The sequence below is a fragment of the Corvus brachyrhynchos genome, unplaced genomic scaffold, assembly GCF_000691975.1.
Source record: "Corvus brachyrhynchos isolate BGI_N302 unplaced genomic scaffold, ASM69197v1 scaffold70, whole genome shotgun sequence".
Classification (NCBI taxonomy): Eukaryota; Metazoa; Chordata; class Aves; order Passeriformes; family Corvidae; genus Corvus; species Corvus brachyrhynchos.
Window position 1 is genome coordinate 8,666,058 of NW_008236217.1, and position 19,995 is coordinate 8,686,052.

Consider the following 19,995-nt stretch of genomic DNA (forward strand, 5'->3'; position numbering starts at 1 on the left):
TGCTGCACAAATGGCAAAGTGGTTCATTCCCTGTACCTCTCTTCTTCCCCACTGAAAAATTTTCTGCCTCAGAAATTGAACTGTAAATTGATGAGTTAAACGTAAAAGGGATGAGGAGGAGGATACAAGCAGCACAAGTAAAATGGATGCAGGATAATGATAGAGGGGTAGGGAAGAATGGAAGTTCTCTTAGACTGAACATTCAGAGAAACTTGAGTGTGAGGAGGAGATGGCTGTGTTGAGAAAAGGTAACAGAAATGTACCTTCTCCAGCTGAACAGTACACCCCTCCTCTGCCTCCCCCAGTGGCCCTCCTCCATACCAAATGCATGATGCTTTTCCACTTGGATGTGTTTTCTAGCCAAACTTTGAGATGTTGTACAACCATGTGAAACAGCTGCTTTCCAATGAGCTACTTCTGACGCAGATGGAGAAGTGTGCTCTTATGGAGGCCCTTGTCCTCATCAGCAACCAGTTTAAGGACTATGAGCGACAGAAAGCTTTCCTGGAGGAGCTCATGGCTCCTGTTGCTGGCTTATGGCTCTCCCCAGAGATGCAGAGGTATGGGTCATTTTTCTTTTTATGGGTCATTTCTTCTCCAGCTTTGAGCTGGAGGTGTTGAGGAGGTAATGCCGTGCCCAGTAAGGGAACACACAAGCCGTATGAGGGTGATGGGCTGCCTCTTGACCTCCTGTGCTCCAGGCAATTGTTGTGATTATAGCTCTCCTACAGTTCAGAAACTGCTAGCAGTCTAAATGCTGTTTGCTGAAAATTGCTGGGTAAGAGTCATTTAAGGTAATAAAGGAACATTCCCCAGCATGCTCAAAGCATTTGCAGGAAATGAGAAATCAAAGATGTCTTTGCTCATTCCCAGGAGAAGGTAGGAAACTGAGTTCTTGTTACTAAAGCTGGGATGTCTTGCAGCTCTGGGTTGCTGGGCATGCAGAAGAGCGTTCCCAGCAGGGCTATCTTCATAAGAGATTTGAATCTTTTAGATCCCCACAGCCCAAGAGAACTGATGATATTTTGAGAGTGTACACATCGCTGGTGCTTTTAAATCATGTTCGCATGTACAGGATGGAGCACTGCCTAGCCTCTCTAGCCTGCTTGGTTTTTGGTAGATGTTTATTACCAGTGCAAAGCTCTGCTCAAATTCCCTGGTACAAACAATAATCCATTTCTGTCTTTTGCTGCTGCCAGAGTCCTCTCAGATCCTGAAGCCTTTATATCCTACGTGGGTGCAGACAACAAAATTGCCGATCCAGTCTTGGAAGATCCTAGTGGCCTGAACCGGTCTAGAGTGAGTATCATTACCAGGAGAGGTGTAATCGTTAGTGAAATGAGACCTGCCTCCTTCAATCCCCCACTTCTCCTGTGATTACACACAAGGTCTCCTGATCATGTACTTCTTCAGAGTGTGCATCAACAGGTTTTTCAGATTGCAGAATAACAGGCTGGCCTTTGCTCTTTAAGCTACGGTAAAGAGCGTGCAGGCCTTGTAAACCACATTATTTATCAGAGTGAAGCACACTGTTTCCTACTCTCTGTTCAACAGAGTTTGCTTTTGGATAAGCAATTGATGTACATGATTTTTGGATATATGGCACAGTGAATCATGCTTTTTAAACCAGGCTATATGGAAAAAACATCATGCTCAGACTGCAGCACAGAATATAATTAAAATTCATCTGAGAAGATTTGTGTTATTTGAGTTGTTAGTGTAAAGTCTTCACTCGGACTGCAAATGGAGTTGCTGTCTTTAGATCTGTAGAGTACACTGAAATGCAGTCCACAGAGTTATGCTTATGATTTGGGGCTAATGCAGTTTGACCGCTGTGTCATCTGGGATCTCTGCATCTGTCCCAGCACATGAAGGACATGAGGAACTGATGGTCTAGAGCCTTACTTTTAGCAGCCTGCCTGGCTGCTTGCATACTCTTGAGACCATATGTATTGATGCTTTGTCTGATAGTGAATTCCTAGGCCATCCTGCCATGGCTAGGGCTCTCTCAAGGTTATGGAATATAGCATGATCGTTTGTTGCATTTTCCTGGCAGCAATCTCACCAGAGTTTTGTTCCTATCAACAGGTTAGGCTCACTGTAGAGCATTCTCTTTGTGATGGGATGATGATGTGTTTCTCTGAAAACCTATTGATTCAGACTGTGATCCGGCTAAGAAACGCTTTCTCCACATCTCTTGCTGCAGATAAGCTTTTGTGTGTACACCATTCTGGGAGTTGTGAAACGAGCTCGTTGGCCTGCTGCTACTGAAGAGGCAAAAGCTGGAGGATTCTTTTTGGGATACCTGCCCAGTGGAACTCCAATGTACCGTAATCCCTGCACTGAGCAGGTCCTGAAGCTTTTTGACAATTTACTTGCTCTCATAAGGTGGGTCAAGTTGACTTGAAATCATTTATGTTGACTTACAAATCTCTGAAAGCCAAACTGTGATAAATACATGGAATGCTCAGAGCATGTTTGCCCAGTGAAGCCAGTGGGAACACAGGCTGGTGCAGGTGCCCAAGTACTGTTCCTGACTGTTCACAGTGGGGAATGGCACTGGGGAAACTGGAGCCTTCTGAATGTTCACTGGTCTGGCCTACAAGAGGCCATCAAAGCTAATGGGAGCTTGTGCTGGGGTTGCCTCCCCCACCTCCAGTGCTGTAGTTCTGCCACTCAGTTAATGATTTCTTAACTAACATCTCTGCTCTGCCCTCAGCCCCTACAAGGCCACCTCTCCTGTCTCCACCAGGGCAGTCCCAGCTCTCATCGCATCCTGTTTGTGTTGTTCTCTCTTCAGTGTTAAATTAAGCTGGCTTTGCTGAACATGAGCAGCAGCCCCCTGAAGCAGTCTGCTATTGAAATCAGTGGATGCATACTCTCGGGCCGTTGCTACCATGCAGTGCCTCTCTGTGTGTCACTGGTGTTGTGTAGGTCTGGGGCAGCCAGGGGAGGCAGCAGGAGAAGGCAGAAAATGGAAATCCTGAATAACACAGTTCCCAGAATTATAAAGGAGAAGTCTCTCTTGGGGTAACTCCTGACACTGGGATTTTGCCAGACTTACAGAACAGTTTTGTGGGATAACTCTACACATTACATATTTGAAAACCTGACACTCTGTCCTTGGCAGGGGCATGTTGAGAAAGAGAATTTTCAGATGCACTTAGATTTTTCAGCTCCCAGGTTTGTAAGGGAAGGGACCCTATTACCTGAGTGCTGTATAGTCAGGTATGTTTGGTAGTCACTGAGCTCAGGAATGTGCTGCTTCCAGAGAAAAGCAACATGCTGGACTGTTGTGACAAGCACATGCTGTCTTGGCCCACATGAGCGGTGTTTCTCATTGCTAAGCTCTGCATAGCACAGTGTGTGGTACTTTGGCCAGCGAGCAGGTTTCTGCAGAATTGTGCTTGAACTGCTTTTGCCTTTTATCCTGGAAGGCTGAAGATCCTGTTGATGAGCTTTTGGGAGAGGTTAGGTAGAGTAGAGTTGCCTTGATTAGGTAGTAGCCTCATTCCATTTCTCCAATGCCTGCCACATGTCATATTGTGTGAGACCAACTAAACCAGTGCCCAAGGTCTGAGCAGGCTGCAGCAGACACTTTTTCCTCATGCAATCACTATTCCTACCAGAACTTGTACATTTTTAGTAAAATCACGTGGGGTCTCTGTTACAAGCAGCTAGGGAAACTGTCATCCAACTTCTGTCACTACTTCACTTCTGTGAAGAAGCAGAAACTCTGTGCCTGGCTGTTTACCACCTCCAAGAAAACCCATGAGCTATGTTCCATATCCAGTCTGTAGAAGAAGAGGCTTCGTGGCTGGTTTGGGCTTTTTTATTGAGATAGGGCATCTGTGTTGTTCACGCATCTCACCTGCAGACTGAAATATTTTCTGAGTACATGGTAGTAACATACATGGAGAAAACTGTACTTCACTCAGAGGTATCTGGGCTTTTCTTAAGGCTGAATGCTCCAACAAGAACTAATGAATGATGTATTAAGAACAGTAGATCTTCATGCTTCATATTTTTCCATTGCTGCTGCTGGATATATAGGCCTCTTTGACAACTGCAAGCTCATAGTTGTTCAGTGCAAGTGTTGATGGTGCTTATGTCTTTTTGGCAAAGCTGGATCTTGTGCTAGGAGGAAGGAGCTCCTTCTTTGCTTGACTCAGGTGCCTTTTCCATGCTTGTCTCCCTCAGGCCCTCGTTAATATGGATCACATAGGAGAATATGGAATCTGTAGCAGCCTGTCAGCAGGCAGAAAGTATGGGGCTGTGAGGAAGGCTACCTGGCAGGAAAGCTGCCTGTGTTGAGGATGCCTTCAGGAACATTGTTGTTGCATTACTACTTGGGGATGGATGCCATTAGGCAGCTCTCTGTAGGGATAAGCAACATCCAGTGTTGCCCATGTGCTTATGTGGGACAGAGATGTGGAAGTCCTGCAGGCTGTGCTGGTTTTTGTGTGAGCAGATCTGCAAGTAGCAGCAGTGTGGATCTTGCTGAGCAGCTGAACTGAGCACCAAGACAGGCACCAGTGTGCTAAAAAAGGGGGTTTTGCAGGCTGAGCAGGTGGGTCTGCTGCTCTCTGGGATAGTGTGTGGCATTCTGCTGCTGTGTTAGCAGACAAGCAGCGAAGCTGTTAAGCCACTGGGCCTTTGCCAGGGTGGTAAGTAGCTTGGAGGTAGGTCATGGCTGGGATCAAAGAACTGAGAAGAATGAGGTAGTCCAGTTAATGGAAAAATAAGGTAGTTTTGAGTAGCATCTTACTGTGCCTGCCTGTATTTGTGTTGGTAGCTGTATTTATGGAATTGTATTGAGGTTGCTTTATTAATCACTGCTTGCAGCTTTTAGAGTAATGATTCTCCTGTGCTCTGTAGTACCTCATTTCATTTAGGTGTTTTCTAGCTTCTGGCTTAAAATGTTCACTCCTGAATTTTAACCTAAATCATGATTTTCAGCCACCTTGGTGCATTTCTGCAGTCAGTAGCTGCATGACCTGATTGGTGCAGAGCCTTTATTGTGCTGGGATTTGCTCATGTTTTGTTACAAATTAAATGCTCAGGCTCAGCAAATGCTTTGCTTAGACAAAGGCTTTTTTGGAACTCCTGATGACGAGATGCTGACATTGCCAAAGCATTAATGCTGGTGAAAGAATTCTTGGGTAGACATGGATGCTGTAGGCATTTTCATTGTAGACAGCTCCTGCTTTGGAAAAAGATTCTTCAGTCATGGACTGTCCTAAAGGACTTATCTTCTGGTTTACAAGCCCTTCTGTCTAGGCATCAGATACTCTTTCTAGCGGAGCCATGACCATCACTGAAAATCCCCCAATTCCTGCCATATCCTTTGCTTGTCTTTTCTCAAGCATAAATGTCTCTTGAGATTAGTTTTACCATGCATCCCTTTGTGTAGGGTACCCAGGAGTGCTGATAGTCTCTGCTGGAATATGCCAAGGGGCTACATCATCATATATGAGAGCTGTTGGATGCCTTTTTAACTCCTGTGGGAAGTAGGCGGTTGGCCATTTTCTCTCCATTCCCACTGGGAACTTGCTAAAGTGTTAAGAGAACTTGGCCTGTAAATGAACATCTGCCTCCCAACTCTCAGACTTAAGAAAATGCTTCAAGGACTCCAAAACAACTACGGACCATGACCACATCTTCAGCATATGACTGTCTGGCCCATCCTGCTGGAGTTAGTGCAGTGGGATTTCAGGGTTCACCTTTGCAATTCCACAGTCCTTGGGTTGCCCCACTGACTTTCTGCCCAGTATGAGGCAAAGCCAAAGCTGGCATGGAAAGGGCAGGAAACATACAAGAGATTATTTTAGTAGCTGGGTTTCAGGATAGCCTCAAGCAGAAATGTACAGCTTTTTGAGTCAGTGGGGCAACATTAAACAAATCTGAGTAGAAGCTGGGCTGTTACCTGGCCCTTCTTGGCAAAGTAGAATCAGCTTGTGCCCCTTTGAGGCCTGTTGCATGGTGTTAGATCCAGCCCAGAATGAGAGTATGAGTCATTAAGTAGACATTTGTGTAGCTCTTTCTTACGAAGTTCACATACTTGCCTTCCTCACGTGCAGTGAGCAGGGAAGTATTTAACACTTGCAGAGAGAAACAGGATAGTTGCAGTTTTGGAGCTTTCTGCAAATGCAGGCAGACATCACTGCATCAGGGTTGCCAGAATTATGAACATGGACCTTAAAAAAAAACAAACAAAACCAATCATTAATACATGAGTGAAAGCTGAGACTCTGGAGAACATCCTTAGGTTTGTCCACGCTCCCTTCCCCCAGCCATTCCCATGTACCCCCTGCTTTGGGAAATGCTGCTCGAGGGGAAGATACTGAGTTGCCCTTGATCACCTCTAGCAGCAGGTACAATGGCATTGCAGTTTTGGAGGAGGCTGCAGGATTTGTGCTGTGTGCAGCTGGCGACACCCAGAGTGGAGGTCTGAGGTCTCAAAGGAGAGAGGTAGGTGAGAGAGACACCCCTGCTGAGTCCAGCTCTGAGTGTCAGTACCCCGGCTGAGAGAGGGGACCCATTTTGGCCTGGATGGAAAGAACCAGCCACCCATGGCTGAATTGGTGTCCCTTGCAGAGAGCTGACAGTGGCCACCTCCTATGATGCAGAGTTGTTCCCAGCTGGATGTGTTGTCCAGGGGGCGCGTGTGCCTGCCATGAGTAACATCTGATCGGACGGATGTTCTCACTAGAGTCCCTCCAATGCCACCTGCCATTCTGGGGACTGTGACTCATCCCTGATGGGCAGTGCGTGTATTTTGGAGCTGAAACAGCCCCTCCCTCTGCAGGGGCCTTAGGTGCAGAAGATCTTTTGCAATGACAGAATCCATGTCTTGTCAGTTTTAAAAATACATCTCTGATCCCTTTGGCCAAGCTAGTAAGTTGTTCCCAGCATCATCTGGAGAATTGCTGGGAGTTTTTACTGCCAGTGCTTGCAACGGGTGGGATGAACTGAAATAAGTGGAAGGGGCAGCCAGGAGATTCAGGACATGAGGTGGAGTCACTCCATGTCTCTGTTGGGTCAGCTTCCCCAGTATTTTTGCAGGTGTGGAAGGGGGATCCCATGCACACGTGCTTGGTCTCACCTTCCTCATCATCTGCCTCAGAAGAGTTGTCCACAAGCTGAAGGAGAGGATCCCACTATCAAGGGCAAAAAGGAATTGACTTGCATGAGTATAAACCAAGTGCTCTTCTGTTTCAGGACTCACAACAACCTCTACATGCCAGAGATGGTGGCTAGGCTGGGGGATACATTTGCAAAGGCCTTGGACATGCTGGAGGTGGAGAAGAATGCCATTCTAGGTAAGAGGCTTCTCTTCGGGAGGAATGTGTGGGCAGATACTTAGAGGTATTTGAGTTCATGATCTGTCTGTAACAGTGGAAGTGAAACAGGGCTGGAGGACCAGCTTCTTCATAGTATTTGCAGCTCAGCTGTGAGTTGAACATGCTGAAACTAAGGTGTTAAGTAAGTTATTGGTCTCAGACACATTGGTTTCTTCTGCATGAAGTGAAGGGTACCCTACCAAACCGCTTATCCCATCTGGGTGGTGGTCTCTGCAACATGGCATTTCAGGCTGCAGAGTGCTGTAATTGTCTGCCTTTGAGCAGAATTAGTGCACAGCAGGAGCCCTGACTGCTGGTGCAGAGACCTGTCCTGAAGGGCAAGAGCCAAGTTGTGCAGTGTGGCCCTGGCATTTATTTCTAGTCAGCGTATTAGAAAGAGGCCTTTGGAACCTTCTTAAAACAGGTTTGAGATTGTGAACACAGAAGCCTTTCCAGCCAAGCACGAGTGGGTGGCCTTGTAGATAAAGTGTGGATCATGACTTTGGAAATTGAGGTTTAATTTCAGGTTCTGACAAACAGTGAAATATTTTGGGGAAGTTGCTTTGTCTTTCTTTCTCCATTTCCTCTGTAAAATGAGGACATGCTTCCTTTACCTTTTCTCTGTGACTTTAAACTCTCTGTCTGTGAACCCCTGCACATAAAGCAGCAGGGCCTTGATCTCTGCTCTAAACTTTTTAATATCATAGTTCAACAGTAGCTTGTGTCCTGGCAGAGAATACAAACCTGAAGGGATGAGCTATTAGAGGAGCTGCAACAAATGTGAGCTTTGCTGCTGACTGGGTTCTGATAGCTCAAGTAAGTTCTACTTTGGAGAAATGAGGCAGCTACAACCTCAGTAGAAACACCTCTGCTCAGGGTGCAACCAACCTGAACTTGGCTGACCTCTAAGGGGGGTTTCTGCCCCAGGGTTGCTGCACCTGTTCCCATTTGGCTCTTGCCAAGAGCTTCCCTTGCTGCCATCAAGCTGGCTGGCGCCTGCCCAGCATGCTCTGAAGGTGCACCGTGCTCTTGAATTAATGTAACTGAAGCTTATTCCTTCCCACAGGTCTCCCTCAGCCTTTGTTGGAGCTTTATGACTCCCCTGTTTACAAAACAGTCTTAGAAAGGATGCAGGGCTTCTTTTGTACCCTCTACGACAACTGGTAAGAGCACCAGATCTCTCACCACAATCCAGCATTGCACAGCTGGAGCAGCAGGTTACAGTGGGGTCCTGACTTCCTTTAGACTTCTGATGTGAGCTGTATTCTGTAATATCCAAGTACAAGCTGCAGTGGTGGCTTATATTCAGTGGTTGTAACCTGTCACACAGACATGGAACAGTCTGGAAAAAGTACCTCAAAATGGGGATCTGCTTTTAGTTCTTCCACAATTAGGTAGACAGATTGGAGCACTTATCTGATATCCTGATCTAGTTTGTCTCTTGCCACTTCTCATTATGTGTCAGGGTATACCAGCACTTGAAAGTAACTTGTAGTGCTTAAATGCTTAATTCATTGTCCCTCTGCAGGTATCCCAGAAAAAAAAGAGATGCTGTGCTAAAAGTCCTCTATAGTATTTGTTTAGGAATGTGACAGCTATGTAATCTCAAGATGGTAGAACTTGTAGCCTTTGCAGAGCAGTGGCATGGTACTTGCTATCTAGCAGACTTGTAACTGACTTGTTTTTTGTTGAAGTTTTCACATCCTGGGAAATGCAGGCCCCTCCATGCAACAGGATTTCTACACTGTTGAGGGTCTCGCCACCCAGCTCCTCAGCTCTGCTTTCAACAACCTCAACAACATTCCTGATTACAGACTGCGTCCCATGCTCCGTATCCTTCCATCACTGTCTCAGGGAGGCTCAGAACACATACATTGAAATCCTGCATTGTTTTCAGTATGGCCAAGACAAAGAAGGGTGATTGAGGAGGTAAACAAACAGGAATACACCTGGTGTGGACGAGGTGTGAGCCTAAGAGGGCACAAACAGAAACAGCAGTGCATGGGGTCAGAAGAAATGCAAGGGATTTGTGTGGTTCTGGAGGCACTGTGAGAGGCCAGTAGTGCCTTCCGAGGGGCAAGGGGGCTTGGATAGTGAGGAGCTTGACATTAGGATGTGCTTCTCTGGGAGATCAAGTGGGTTTCCCAACCTACTTTCCAGGGCTGGACATTCAGTCTCACAGCTAGGAAATGGGTGCTAAGCACCCTTAGCTTTCTCATCTGAACTGCCAGGAGAAAGAGCTGAATAACTCATGTTCTTGCTGTATAGGGATGCCACTTGTTAATTCAGGGCTGTGAGAAAGTGGGTTTCCAGGTGCCTGTCCCTTGGCCTCCCAGTGGAATGGGCTGGCTTGGGCACTCTCCTGCAGCCTCCCTTGCAGCTGGCCTTATGTGTTGGATCTCTTCCTTAACTGGTCTGTGCAGGTGTGTTTGTGAAGCCCTTGGTACTTTCCTGCCCCTCAGAATACTACGAGACCCTTGTCTGCCCCATGCTGGGACCACTCTTCACCTATCTACACATGGTAAGAAAACAGCTTCTTTGATGCCAGTTCCTTGACAGCCCAGGCTCCCTGCAGCAGCTGGCAGCAACATTTGGGAATGTCTGTCTCTACAGAGCCAGCAGAGAAAAGGGCCTTGATGCTTAATGATTTTGATGATGTTCAGGGAGGGCTTTTGAGGTGCATTGAACCCAGGCTGTTGCACAGCACCCCTTGCTGTGAATTCAAACCTGCAGACACAAACTCCTCAAACTGCAGCCCTGAGAATTTTGGAGTTTGGTTTTTTTTTTTCCTTGTGTCCTCTCATTTTCATAACAGCTCATTCCAGCACAGTTGGTAGCAGTTCTCCTGCCATTCAAAATGGGTCTTGCTGTGAGAGCTCTGTTTAACGCTCTTTTGCTTCTGCCAGCAGCTATTGCTTGGGTCTCCTTGCATTGTGTCCAGATTGAGTCTTTCCTTTTGTCTTGAACAGAGGTTGTCCCAGAAATGGCAGGTGATCAACCAGCGAAGCATGCTCTGGTAAGCTTCCATCCCTTGGTATGAAGGGGGAAGTGGGGAATGGGATGGAGGTTGGGTCTTTTACATAGCCCTTTGCCCAGGAACAGCCCTGCTAGCAAGGGCTGGAAAACACACTGGTGACTCATTCCCTGTGTTTGGGCAGAGGGGGTATTTGAAGGCACTGGCTCCCTTCAAACTAAAACCTGTTCTCCTCAGTGAGGATGATGCTGCAGATGACAACCCCGAGTCTCAGGAGATGCTTGAGGAACAGCTGGTCAGGCTGCTGACTCGAGAAGTCATGGATCTCGCCAGTAAGTGAAATCAGGCTAGATCTCCTGAGATATTTGGGAAGTTTTCCCTGGAGAGGACAACAGGAATTCCCAGTGTGCAGTAGAACTTAATTGTAACGGTCAGTAGTATTTAACATAACCCTGAGAAGGCAGGTGTGAAACAGCTCTGCCAAAATCTTAGCTAAAACCTAGTAAGAGATCATTTTAAACCTTCAGAAGAGAGTTACTTCCTTTTGTTAACTTTTAGGGCTCCATGGTTTTGGTACTGTTCCTGTAGGAATCCAGTCCTACAGGGAATTGGGTTTTCCCATTCTGTGCTTTGGAACCCAGTATGGGACATGGATTTGTGGACAAGCCAAGCACGATCAGTTTTGTTGCTGGTAATTGCTATGTCTCTAACCAGACATAAGGGAAGAGTCCCTCCCCCAAAGCAGTCTCCCTTGTGTTCCCCTTCTCCGACATCATTTTTTTGTCAGCATGGCTTTCTGCAGGGAGGCTGGGGAAATTGATTCCACATAGAGATTACAGATCTCAATTTTCTATCTCCTTTCTCGATTGGCCTTTTTGCTTTAAATCAGTGTTCTTCTTGGCTTATGGGCTTCAGATGATTTTGCACATTCCTGGTTCTCAGTAGTTTGAAGCAGCCACTGTGCAGCAGGTTCCACTGTGGGAAAGTGCCGTGGGTGGGGTGTTAGAGCCTTCCAGGTAGTGCGGTATTGGGCTTTTATTCTGGGCTTTCTGATTCTTCAGATTCTCTGTAAGAGCTGGGGGAGCTTGAAGCAGCTATGAGCCCATCAGAGTCTGTAGGATAATCTCTGCATGTTTTGCAGTAGCATCTTCCCTTTTCTGCTCCTCTGACCTGCAACTGTTTTTGCAGCTGTTTGCTGTGTTTCTAAGAAAGGTGTTGAACAGAACACTACTGCTGCTGTAGATGGAGATGGTGAGTAAATGCCTACCTTTGCCTTTCCTGCCCTTGGTGTACACAAACACTTTTCCTGGTTCTTGAGGGGGAGGCTGGGCTGATGTTGGAAGTTCTGTGTGAGGGGTATAGGTTTGGTAAGAAGCCTTCAGCTCTGTCCTGCTCAGTGTGTCTGGGGGCCACAGAAAAACCCAGTCTAGCCTGAAAACTAATGTGCTGTAGGGTTCACAGGTGGCATCTTGGAGCAACTGGTTCTTAAGGTTCTTAAGCTGAGGAGAAGAGGGGGATGTGCACAGTTTCCCAAGAACTGAAGGTAGCCAGTTGCATGCCCTTCCTGCCCTACAAAGGGTGGGTGCTTTTTGCTTGAAAAGAGATGTTCAGGGTAAGCTATGCCAGGACACTGATTCTGTGTGCTGTCTCCTGGCTCCCAGCTTAGTTCTTGCAGCCTCCCCATGTCCCCCTCAGTCCTTGGGAGGCCTCATTGACAGTGCTGCCTTTGCTCTGCAGATGATGAGGCGATGGCCACGGAGGTGACTCCCCCTGCCAACGCAGAGCTCACCGAGCTCGGCAAGTGTCTGATGAAGCAAGAGGTGAGTGTGTGCTCTGACTGCCACCATCCTTTCTCTGTACTCTTTGTCACACTTGTCTGCTCTGCAGCCAGACACTGCTGCAGAGACCTAGGCTGCTGGAGCGTTTCCCATGTGAGAATCACCTCTTGGCAATGTGCATGGCTTGGAAGGGCCTTGCAGAAGCCACAAAGCAAATGGGGGTTGGGATCCAATATAAAATGCAGCTACAGAGCTTCAGCTGTTCTGGGGAAGAGGCCCTGGGTATTCAGCCCCCAGGATGCTCCCTGGCTCTGCCTTCATCCTGGGCTCCAGTCTTCATGAGGAAGAACTTCATCCAGCTTTTTCTTCTATGTAAAATCTGCCTGACCTGGTACAGGAGCCACAGTGCTAATACCACCCACTGTGCAGAGTACCTTTATCCTGATGTTTCTGTACTGTCTGCTGTGGATGCCTCAGAAGCTCTTGTAGAAGCTTTTGCAGTGACTTGAGAGTAGCAGCTGAGGGAAGTCCGTGAGTGCTCCAGGGCCTTTCCCAGGGAGATGAAGGGAGCAGGTTAACTTAACACTGGTCTGTCATGGTTATGATGCTGCACACTGGGTGAACACCTTCCACTGGAGCAACAGTGACATGCAGGATTCTCAGAAGCTCCTGCAGATTCTCTGGATTGCATCTTGGCTCCCATCAGGTTTGAATGCTGGAAGTAGGAAATAGCTCCTCTGACTGGTTTTTCTCTCTGACTCCTTTTCAGGATGTTTGCACTGCAGTGCTGATCACTGCCTACACATCCCTCTCCTGGAAGGACACCTTGTCCTGCCAAAGAACCACAACACAGCTTTGCTGGCCACTGCTCAAACAGGTACCTCTGGGAGGAAGAAGGGATTAGTTCTGGCAGGGTTGGAAGAGGAAGCTCTGAATGTTGTGAGAAGCGTGGCTGCTTCACCTCTGGGCACCTTTTCCCTCAGGAAGAGCAGGCTGTTGCAGAAAGGTGGTTATGTACCAGTATCTTGCTTCAGTGCTGACAGTGCCTCTTCCCCAGGTGCTTCCAGGAAACCTCCTTCCCGATGCTGTGTCCTGGTTTTTCACAAGTGTGCTGAAGGGCTTGCAGGTACATGGGCAGCACGATGGCTGCATGGCAGCTCTTGTCCACCTGGCTTTCCAGATCTACGAGGCCTTGGTGAGAAATTCTGTTCTTCGTCCAAATGTGAGGTTGAGGAATGTGAGGGGAATGGTGAAAACTAATCCCATGCTCAATGAGTAGGGGCAGAGGAGCTAATGGCCCCCAAGGAGGGCAAGGCAGTTCCTCTAGCAGAGCTGTGTTAATTGTACTTCTCCATGCAGCGCCCTCGCTATGCTGAGCTGAAGGCAGTGATGGAGCAGATCCCAGATATCCAGCTGGACTCTTTGGAGCAGTTTGATTCAAAGCTTCTCAACCCAACACTGCAGAAAGTGGCAGACAAGCGCCGGAAGGATCACTTCAAGCGCCTCATCTCAGGTTGCATTGGGGTAAGTGATATCCTGGAGGAAAATTTCACACCTGTATGCTGCAGAAGTGATGGGGTGGCCAGCCTGCCTGTCCCTTACCAACCACTCCCCTTCCCAGCTGGGAGGCTGTTGCAGTGTATTCTTGGTGTTTGTTCTTCACCTTGTTCTTCCTCCTCTTCACCCTGGAGGTCCAGCAAGGCTGGCAGGACAGGCTGAGCAGCCCCTCCAGCAATGGCCTCTCACTGAGAGGCAGGGAGTACCTTGCACAAGGCTGCCCAGGGAAACCGGGTGTTAAAATGTTTGATTGAAGCTGCTGGGTGGGCACTGGACCTCTGTGAGGATGGTGGTGGTGGAGCCTTGAATTAGAAGCTGGGGAGCTGGTATTCTGGTGGTTACCTCAGTGCTCTGGCGCTTGGGAAAGGCCAGGCCTGAAATTCCTCAAAATGCAAGCACAGGGTCCAGGCCTAGGGATTGCTCAGAACCTGGGGTCTGCCTCTGATGTGCAAGCAAGCTGCCCCTGAGCTGAGTGGGGGTATGAAGACAGTAATGACTGATGCCTGCCTGTCTGTCCTCTGCAGAAGCCCATCGGGGAGCAGTTCCGCAAGGAGGTTCATATCCGGAACCTTCCATCTCTCTTCAAAAAAGTGAAGCCATCATTGGAGACAGATGTGCTAGAAAATGAGGATGGAGAGGGCTTCAATGTACTCTTTGAACCCTGAGCCTGGGATGCTGCAACCATCTCCTCCCCTACCTTATATTTTGTCTCTCCTCATAGTAAGCACATTAGATTCTCCTTGTCACCACCTTCACAAGCGTTCGTCTGAATAAAGCCCCTTACGGGTCCTGTCCCTGTTCCATACACTGGGATGGGGCCTGCGGTGGCATTTGAACCAGTCAATACTAAGCTTTTCCCCTGACTCCTTCTCCTCCACTGGATAAGCATCTTTAGACCTCTGCTTCTCTGCAAGGTGGGAGCCGAGTCCATAGATCTCTTTAGGGTAAAGCCTGATCATCTTGTAGCCTCGGGTCACTCTTGCTCCACCTCTTTGTCCCTTGGGGTTTAGGATTAATGCAAAAGGCAGAGTAGTGTGCCATGTGAAAAGAGGCTACCCTAATCTTCCTCTGGGTGCTAGTAGCCAGGCTTTGTAGGGAACACATTGGACACTCCTGTCATGCTTATCAGCACTCGTCCCTAGTGGACTGGTATTCTGCTGAATCCGTTTCCCTCCAGGATGCTGAGCCTTGGGCTGAGGGCTGCGTGCCAGGAAGCCTAGCAGTGCTCTAGGATCTCCTGTGAGATCAGCCTTTCTAAGGTGCAACTGCTCTCTAGAAAGAGGCAGACACTGTCATATATATACATATATATGTATAGATATGATCACACAGCTTGTTCTACCCAGAGCCAAATGGAAGGCTTTTACTTTGTGCCGGCCTTTCTTGGACATCTCTCAGGGGGAGCAGGACAGATTTTTTTTTAATTTTTTTTTTTCATTTTACCATGCCCTGTAGACTAGAATGTGGCCAGCGCAGGGTAAGTAAAATCTGGACCAATACCTGAAGCACCTGAAATCCAAAAGGGATCTCCTTGCCCTGTGGCAGTGGAGGTGACAGTAGCCCCTGTTTTTACCCAGTCTGGTACTCCTCAGAGAATTGCATGGTGGGGCAGGAGAGGTGGGCTTTATACTGCAGTTTACAAGGGGGAGCCAGGTCAGAAACTGGGTTTTAGGTTAAGCCACTCTAGTCTGCAAAGCTGGTTCTTCTTACATGACAAATAGTTCACACAATCTATCCTAGTGTTAGCACAGGAGCTGGGAGGGTCTGTCCAGAGCTAGCTGGCAGTTTTGCCATCCAGAAGACAGAACAAGTAATAAACTGTGGTAGATGGAGAAGTGGTGTCTCCACACAGACAGACTGGACAAAAAGGCTGGGGCTGGGAGGCGTGGGAGTGCAGATAGGAAGAGCAGGCCTTGGGCATCCACTCACCCTCCTGCCCCTGCTGTTCCACCAGCACCCTTCTCTTTCTTCCTGGCCTCAAACTTTTTTAACCTCTGAGCTAACATGGCTCCTGGCTCTAGCAAAGGCTGGGTGTATTTATTGTGTTGTGATATTTTTAACATTCTGTGACTTCATGCTAGACACAAGGGGTTTTTGTAAAATGGATTTTAAACCTTTTTTGTAGGAATGTTTAAATCCGAAGCTGTCTCTGAACTGGTTGTGTTACACCTGAATGTCAGTAAAGCTATTCCAGTTTCATACACATGGTGTCCTGTTTCATTTTTATTTTATCTGTTTCAGTAAGATCTGAGGTCTTTGGTCTGGCCAGATTGCCTGCCTGGAGATTGCTCAGCATTCCTTATTCCAGCTACCAAAAAGGGAGCACCTCTGCTGGTGGTCAATACACTGTCAGGGAGGGGATGAACCATTCCAGACTCCATAGTTTAATTAGGTGAGGGGGAAATTGCATTTTTAAAGTATTTATATGTCACTTACTGCTATTTTATATTAATTCTAGGTCCCAGCTTACAGCTTGAGTGGTATGTGTTGCCAACGCAAAACCTGTAGGTTACTCCAGGGTATGTCCCATAAACATGTGAAGCAACAGCAGAGAGAAGTGTATATATATACGATGATAATGTGTGATATACACGTGCAGCATATACCTGCAGCATGGCATGGGACAGGCTGGGGTTAGAGCCAGGATGCCAAGTGTACCTCCTCCCTTCAGCATGTTCACCTTACAAAGGATGTTTACACTGTAAGTAATTGTACCCCAGGCAAGCAGTACTTTGTCTCTACTTACTAAAGTCTAGCACTATAGTGTGCATTGCCTTAAGCAACTGGGACACACCAATACTCCCAGACATTTTCAGCTTTTAACACTCAACCACATTGCTCAATGCCCCATCCAACCTGGCCTTGGACACTTGCAGGGATGGGGCATTCACAACTCTGGGCAACATGAGACATGTTAGCCCTCATGATAAAAAAGGTCTGATGTTCAACCTGTCTACCTTCTTCCAGCTCAAAAGTGTTGCCCCTTAGCCTGTCACTGCAGACCCTGGTAAAGTCTTTCTTTATGCCCCCTTTACATACCGAAAGGCCAGAATAAGGTCTCCCTGGAGCTTTTTTGTTCTCCAGGCTGAACAGTCCCAGCTCTCTCAATTTCTTCATAGGAGAGGTGTTCCAGTCCTTTGACAGTACAGCCTTTTCTCTACCATCCATATTAACTATCCCAGAGCTGGTCTGAAACACCTGCCAAACAGGTTTCAGATACCAACTCGTTAAATCTCACTGACCTGCTGTGAAATGCTTTACTACCCTGCCCTATCAATCTTCCTCACTCCTCACTGCATACCATCTAAAAAAAATGCTGTTACTCATCTTTAGACCTGCTGCCCCTTCCTTCTTCATGTATTACAGTTTCACAATTGTGAATGGCACAGGAGACAGCTTTAAAAAAAAAGCCTTTATTTTAGTGCATCTCCTCACTGAGGCTCATTACCAACAGAAAAATCCGAAGAGATGGTCCTTGGACTCTTGGCAAGCCCCTGTCAAGCCTCCTGTCTATGGAAGAGGAATCCCCCTTCCATGCAGGTATAGGAAGCCCAGAACAGCAGTGCAGGCATCTGCTTTCCCAGCTACAGCCTGGTCACTCCATAGGCACAGAGTCCAGCTCATTGAGGAAGCGCTGACACTTTCCCATCAGGATCTTGATGGCTTCGCTCACCAGCACATCTGGAGGCAAGATACCCGTTGACTCCACTGAAACTGCACAGAGACACAAGTCAGCACAGCCAGAAGGCAGCCTCAGCCTGCACCTGGCTCCAGGCTTCTGTCCCTTATCTTCCCTTACACCTCACTGAAAACAGGCCAGATCTTCACAGCAAGAGAAGCAGCTACATTTGCCAGCAGGAAACACCAAGAGATTCAATCCCAAAGCAGGTAGTTACCCACTGGATTCTGAATGTATGGATGCTGATGCTGAGGGTGGGGAGAGGCACAGAGCCAGCCATACATGCTGGCCATTCTCTGCTTGTTCACACACACCACAGCAGGACTCTGTGGAAACGGGGCACTTACAGATGTAATGGTTCCGCACTCTTGCCAGGCGCACAAGGTTTTTCAGACCCTCGTGACGGAAAACTTCTCTGCTGAATGTGTCCAACCGTGCATTGGCTACTCTCGCCACCTTTTTTCCTAGAGGGAAAAAGATGAAATGAGATGGGCAAATTGCAGCAGGTGGGTGCCTTATGGTCACAGCGGGTGCTTACCCCCCAAACAGGCACTTGCCCATCACCAAAGGCAGGGAAACCACCAATAAAAAGAATTAGCATATACCCAACATGAAACTCCGATCTGGCAGAACTAACCCAAACACAAAGCCTGCATGCACTCCTGGAAGGACACAAGAAGTCTCCTCCACACTCAGCTGCTGGAAAGAGCAAGCTCACTACCCAGTGTTACAAATGAACAGCACTGGAAGCAGCAGTCAGCAGCTGCAGAGCTCTGGACAGGTATCCAATGCCTTAGCATTTCAGGGATGTCCCAGTTCATCACCCAACACATCTGCACGGGGCAGCCACTCATCCATAAAACTGGGCTCAGAAAAGCATGAACCATTGATCAGCAATGCAACATAACAATGCAGTTTTGTCTCTACAAAGTTTGGCTCTAAGCTCAAATCAGTCTCTACTAAAGCTTGCAAGGAACAAGGCAGGAAAAAAGTACCATTGATATTCTGGATCTCAATGACTCCAGGGGAAAAGCACTTCTGCAACGTCTCAGCTGCCTCATCCTCAACAGGCTGCAGAAGAGTAATGTCAGGAAGCAGTCGATAGCTGGCTGTGGCCACAGGAGAAAACTTGGCATGATCCTTACCTGTATGAAGAGTTAAGAGTCAAGGATGAGAGTAGGCCTCAGGGAACAAGGATGCTGGGGCCTAAAGCTCCAGGGGAAAAGCCAGTTCTCTACCCTTCCCCATCATACAGCAGTGCCCTAGTCCAAGCACTCACATTCCTTGTCCCACTGTCCCAGGAGCCACAACTCACCTATGCCCTTGACACAGTGCATAAGCACATCTATTTCCTGTCCGGGTCGCAACAGTGCAATGAGGATGTCATCGTGAACAGGTCGGAAGTCAGCATCTGGAAAAAGGTCTGTCTGATTCCCCAAGGGCACCCATGTCATGTGTTTACTGTACACTGCAAAGAGAAGCCACAAGCATCAGGCAGCTGCTGCCTCAAAGCAGGTCACTCACCTGTATAAGACTGAAGACAGCAAAAAGAAAGTTTAGCAGAATGGAATCAACTCTCTTCCTGTGAGCACACAGGGCTGAGAGAACAGCCCAAATCCTTCCAAGACTGAAAAAAGGAAAAAACCAGCACCTATTTTTAGAAGAAATCTCACCTTTGTGATTGAAATATAGTTCATCAGGATCAGATGATTCCTTGGCAGCCTGAGGGTTCCGTTTGCATTTGATTTTCAGCTGAAACTGCAGAGTATCAATTTCTGTGCCTTCTTGATCTCCTGGGAAGAAGCACATGAAATTACACTTCTGCTCAGTTTACATGACCATGATTTCCTACTTTGAGGAATAGTTCTATTCTATCCAAGAGTCTCACCTTGGTTTCTGTACTCAAAGAGACGAGGGTCAGCTCGGATAGGGATGAGGCCCAACCGATGAGCCAGAATTTCATCCTGCACAATGGATGTGTTGTTGTACACAAAGACCTTCTCTACGGCCATCGTTGGCACCTCAGGGAGACAAGAGATCAAGTCAGCCTAAAACAATAGTTGAACTACATGCCAAGAGATTATCCAGCTCAAGTGTCCCTCCTCTCCTACAAATAACTGCCATGCAGACTATTTTCAGTGGTATTTCTGCCAAATCAGGATAAGCAATATACCCTTACACTCCATCTACTCCCATGCCCATTTTTTTAAACAATCGCAAGAAGTGAAGGGTAGGAGAAAGGGCTTTGAGGCATCCTCAACCTTTTAGTACTTGGCAGCATTATGTGGCTTCTGTTGGGTTGGCAACACAACTGTGTCGAAAAGGCTGACCCACAGATGCTACCAACCGCATCCCTAAGAGCAGCAGGCGGTATTGCCCATGCTGCTAAAGCCCTCATTCTCTCTGGGCTCCTGGCACACGTGCGGAACGTGTGCTTCTCTTCCAAACCCTGCAGCTGTCCGCAAGGGCTGACACAAGGCTGAACGTTCCCCGCTCCCTGTTAAGAAAGGCTTAGGCCGGCACCCCCAGGTGAGCACCCCCGGAGCGGCGGTACCTCGGCGAGCAGGATGCGGCGGAAGGCATTGGCGATAGCGGCGTCGATGCCCACCATGTCGAACTCCAGGGTGTCCTCTTCCTCACGGATCACGTCCACGCGGAACGCCT

The 19,995-nt window shown here is 47.8% G+C and overlaps 3 protein-coding genes across 3 annotated transcripts in view; 2 read left to right on the top strand and 1 right to left on the bottom strand.

Annotated features, from left to right (window-relative positions):
- The window catches only part of XPO5 (exportin 5), a 28,755-nt gene extending 12,900 nt beyond the window's left edge, over window positions 1-15,855 (top strand). The window contains exons 20-34 of the mRNA XM_017744973.1: window positions 361-560; window positions 1,200-1,299; window positions 2,207-2,388; window positions 7,222-7,322; window positions 8,410-8,506; window positions 9,038-9,174; window positions 9,767-9,864; window positions 10,313-10,359; window positions 10,555-10,649; window positions 11,506-11,568; window positions 12,055-12,137; window positions 12,865-12,972; window positions 13,153-13,290; window positions 13,455-13,619; window positions 14,177-15,855. Of these exons, the coding sequence (XP_017600462.1) occupies window positions 361-560; window positions 1,200-1,299; window positions 2,207-2,388; window positions 7,222-7,322; window positions 8,410-8,506; window positions 9,038-9,174; window positions 9,767-9,864; window positions 10,313-10,359; window positions 10,555-10,649; window positions 11,506-11,568; window positions 12,055-12,137; window positions 12,865-12,972; window positions 13,153-13,290; window positions 13,455-13,619; window positions 14,177-14,317 (1,755 nt within the window). The 3' untranslated portion in view covers window positions 14,318-15,855. The remainder of the gene's footprint in view (window positions 1-360; window positions 561-1,199; window positions 1,300-2,206; window positions 2,389-7,221; window positions 7,323-8,409; window positions 8,507-9,037; window positions 9,175-9,766; window positions 9,865-10,312; window positions 10,360-10,554; window positions 10,650-11,505; window positions 11,569-12,054; window positions 12,138-12,864; window positions 12,973-13,152; window positions 13,291-13,454; window positions 13,620-14,176) is intronic.
- A 1,190-nt stretch (window positions 15,856-17,045) lies between these two features.
- Window positions 17,046-19,989, bottom strand: POLR1C (RNA polymerase I subunit C). The gene is made up of 7 exons (XM_008643329.2): window positions 19,886-19,989; window positions 19,220-19,352; window positions 19,005-19,124; window positions 18,647-18,799; window positions 18,327-18,476; window positions 17,679-17,795; window positions 17,046-17,366 (listed from the first exon to the last, which is right to left on the bottom strand). Exons 1-7 carry the CDS (start codon window positions 19,940-19,942, stop codon window positions 17,248-17,250), a joined length of 849 nt encoding a protein of 282 aa, XP_008641551.1. The 5' UTR covers window positions 19,943-19,989; the 3' UTR covers window positions 17,046-17,247.
- YIPF3 (Yip1 domain family member 3) overlaps window positions 19,941-19,995 on the top strand; it is a 5,842-nt gene continuing 5,787 nt past the window's right edge. Inside the window, exon 1 of the mRNA XM_008643330.2 lies at window positions 19,941-19,955. Coding sequence (XP_008641552.2) covers window positions 19,941-19,955 — 15 coding nt within the window. The remainder of the gene's footprint in view (window positions 19,956-19,995) is intronic.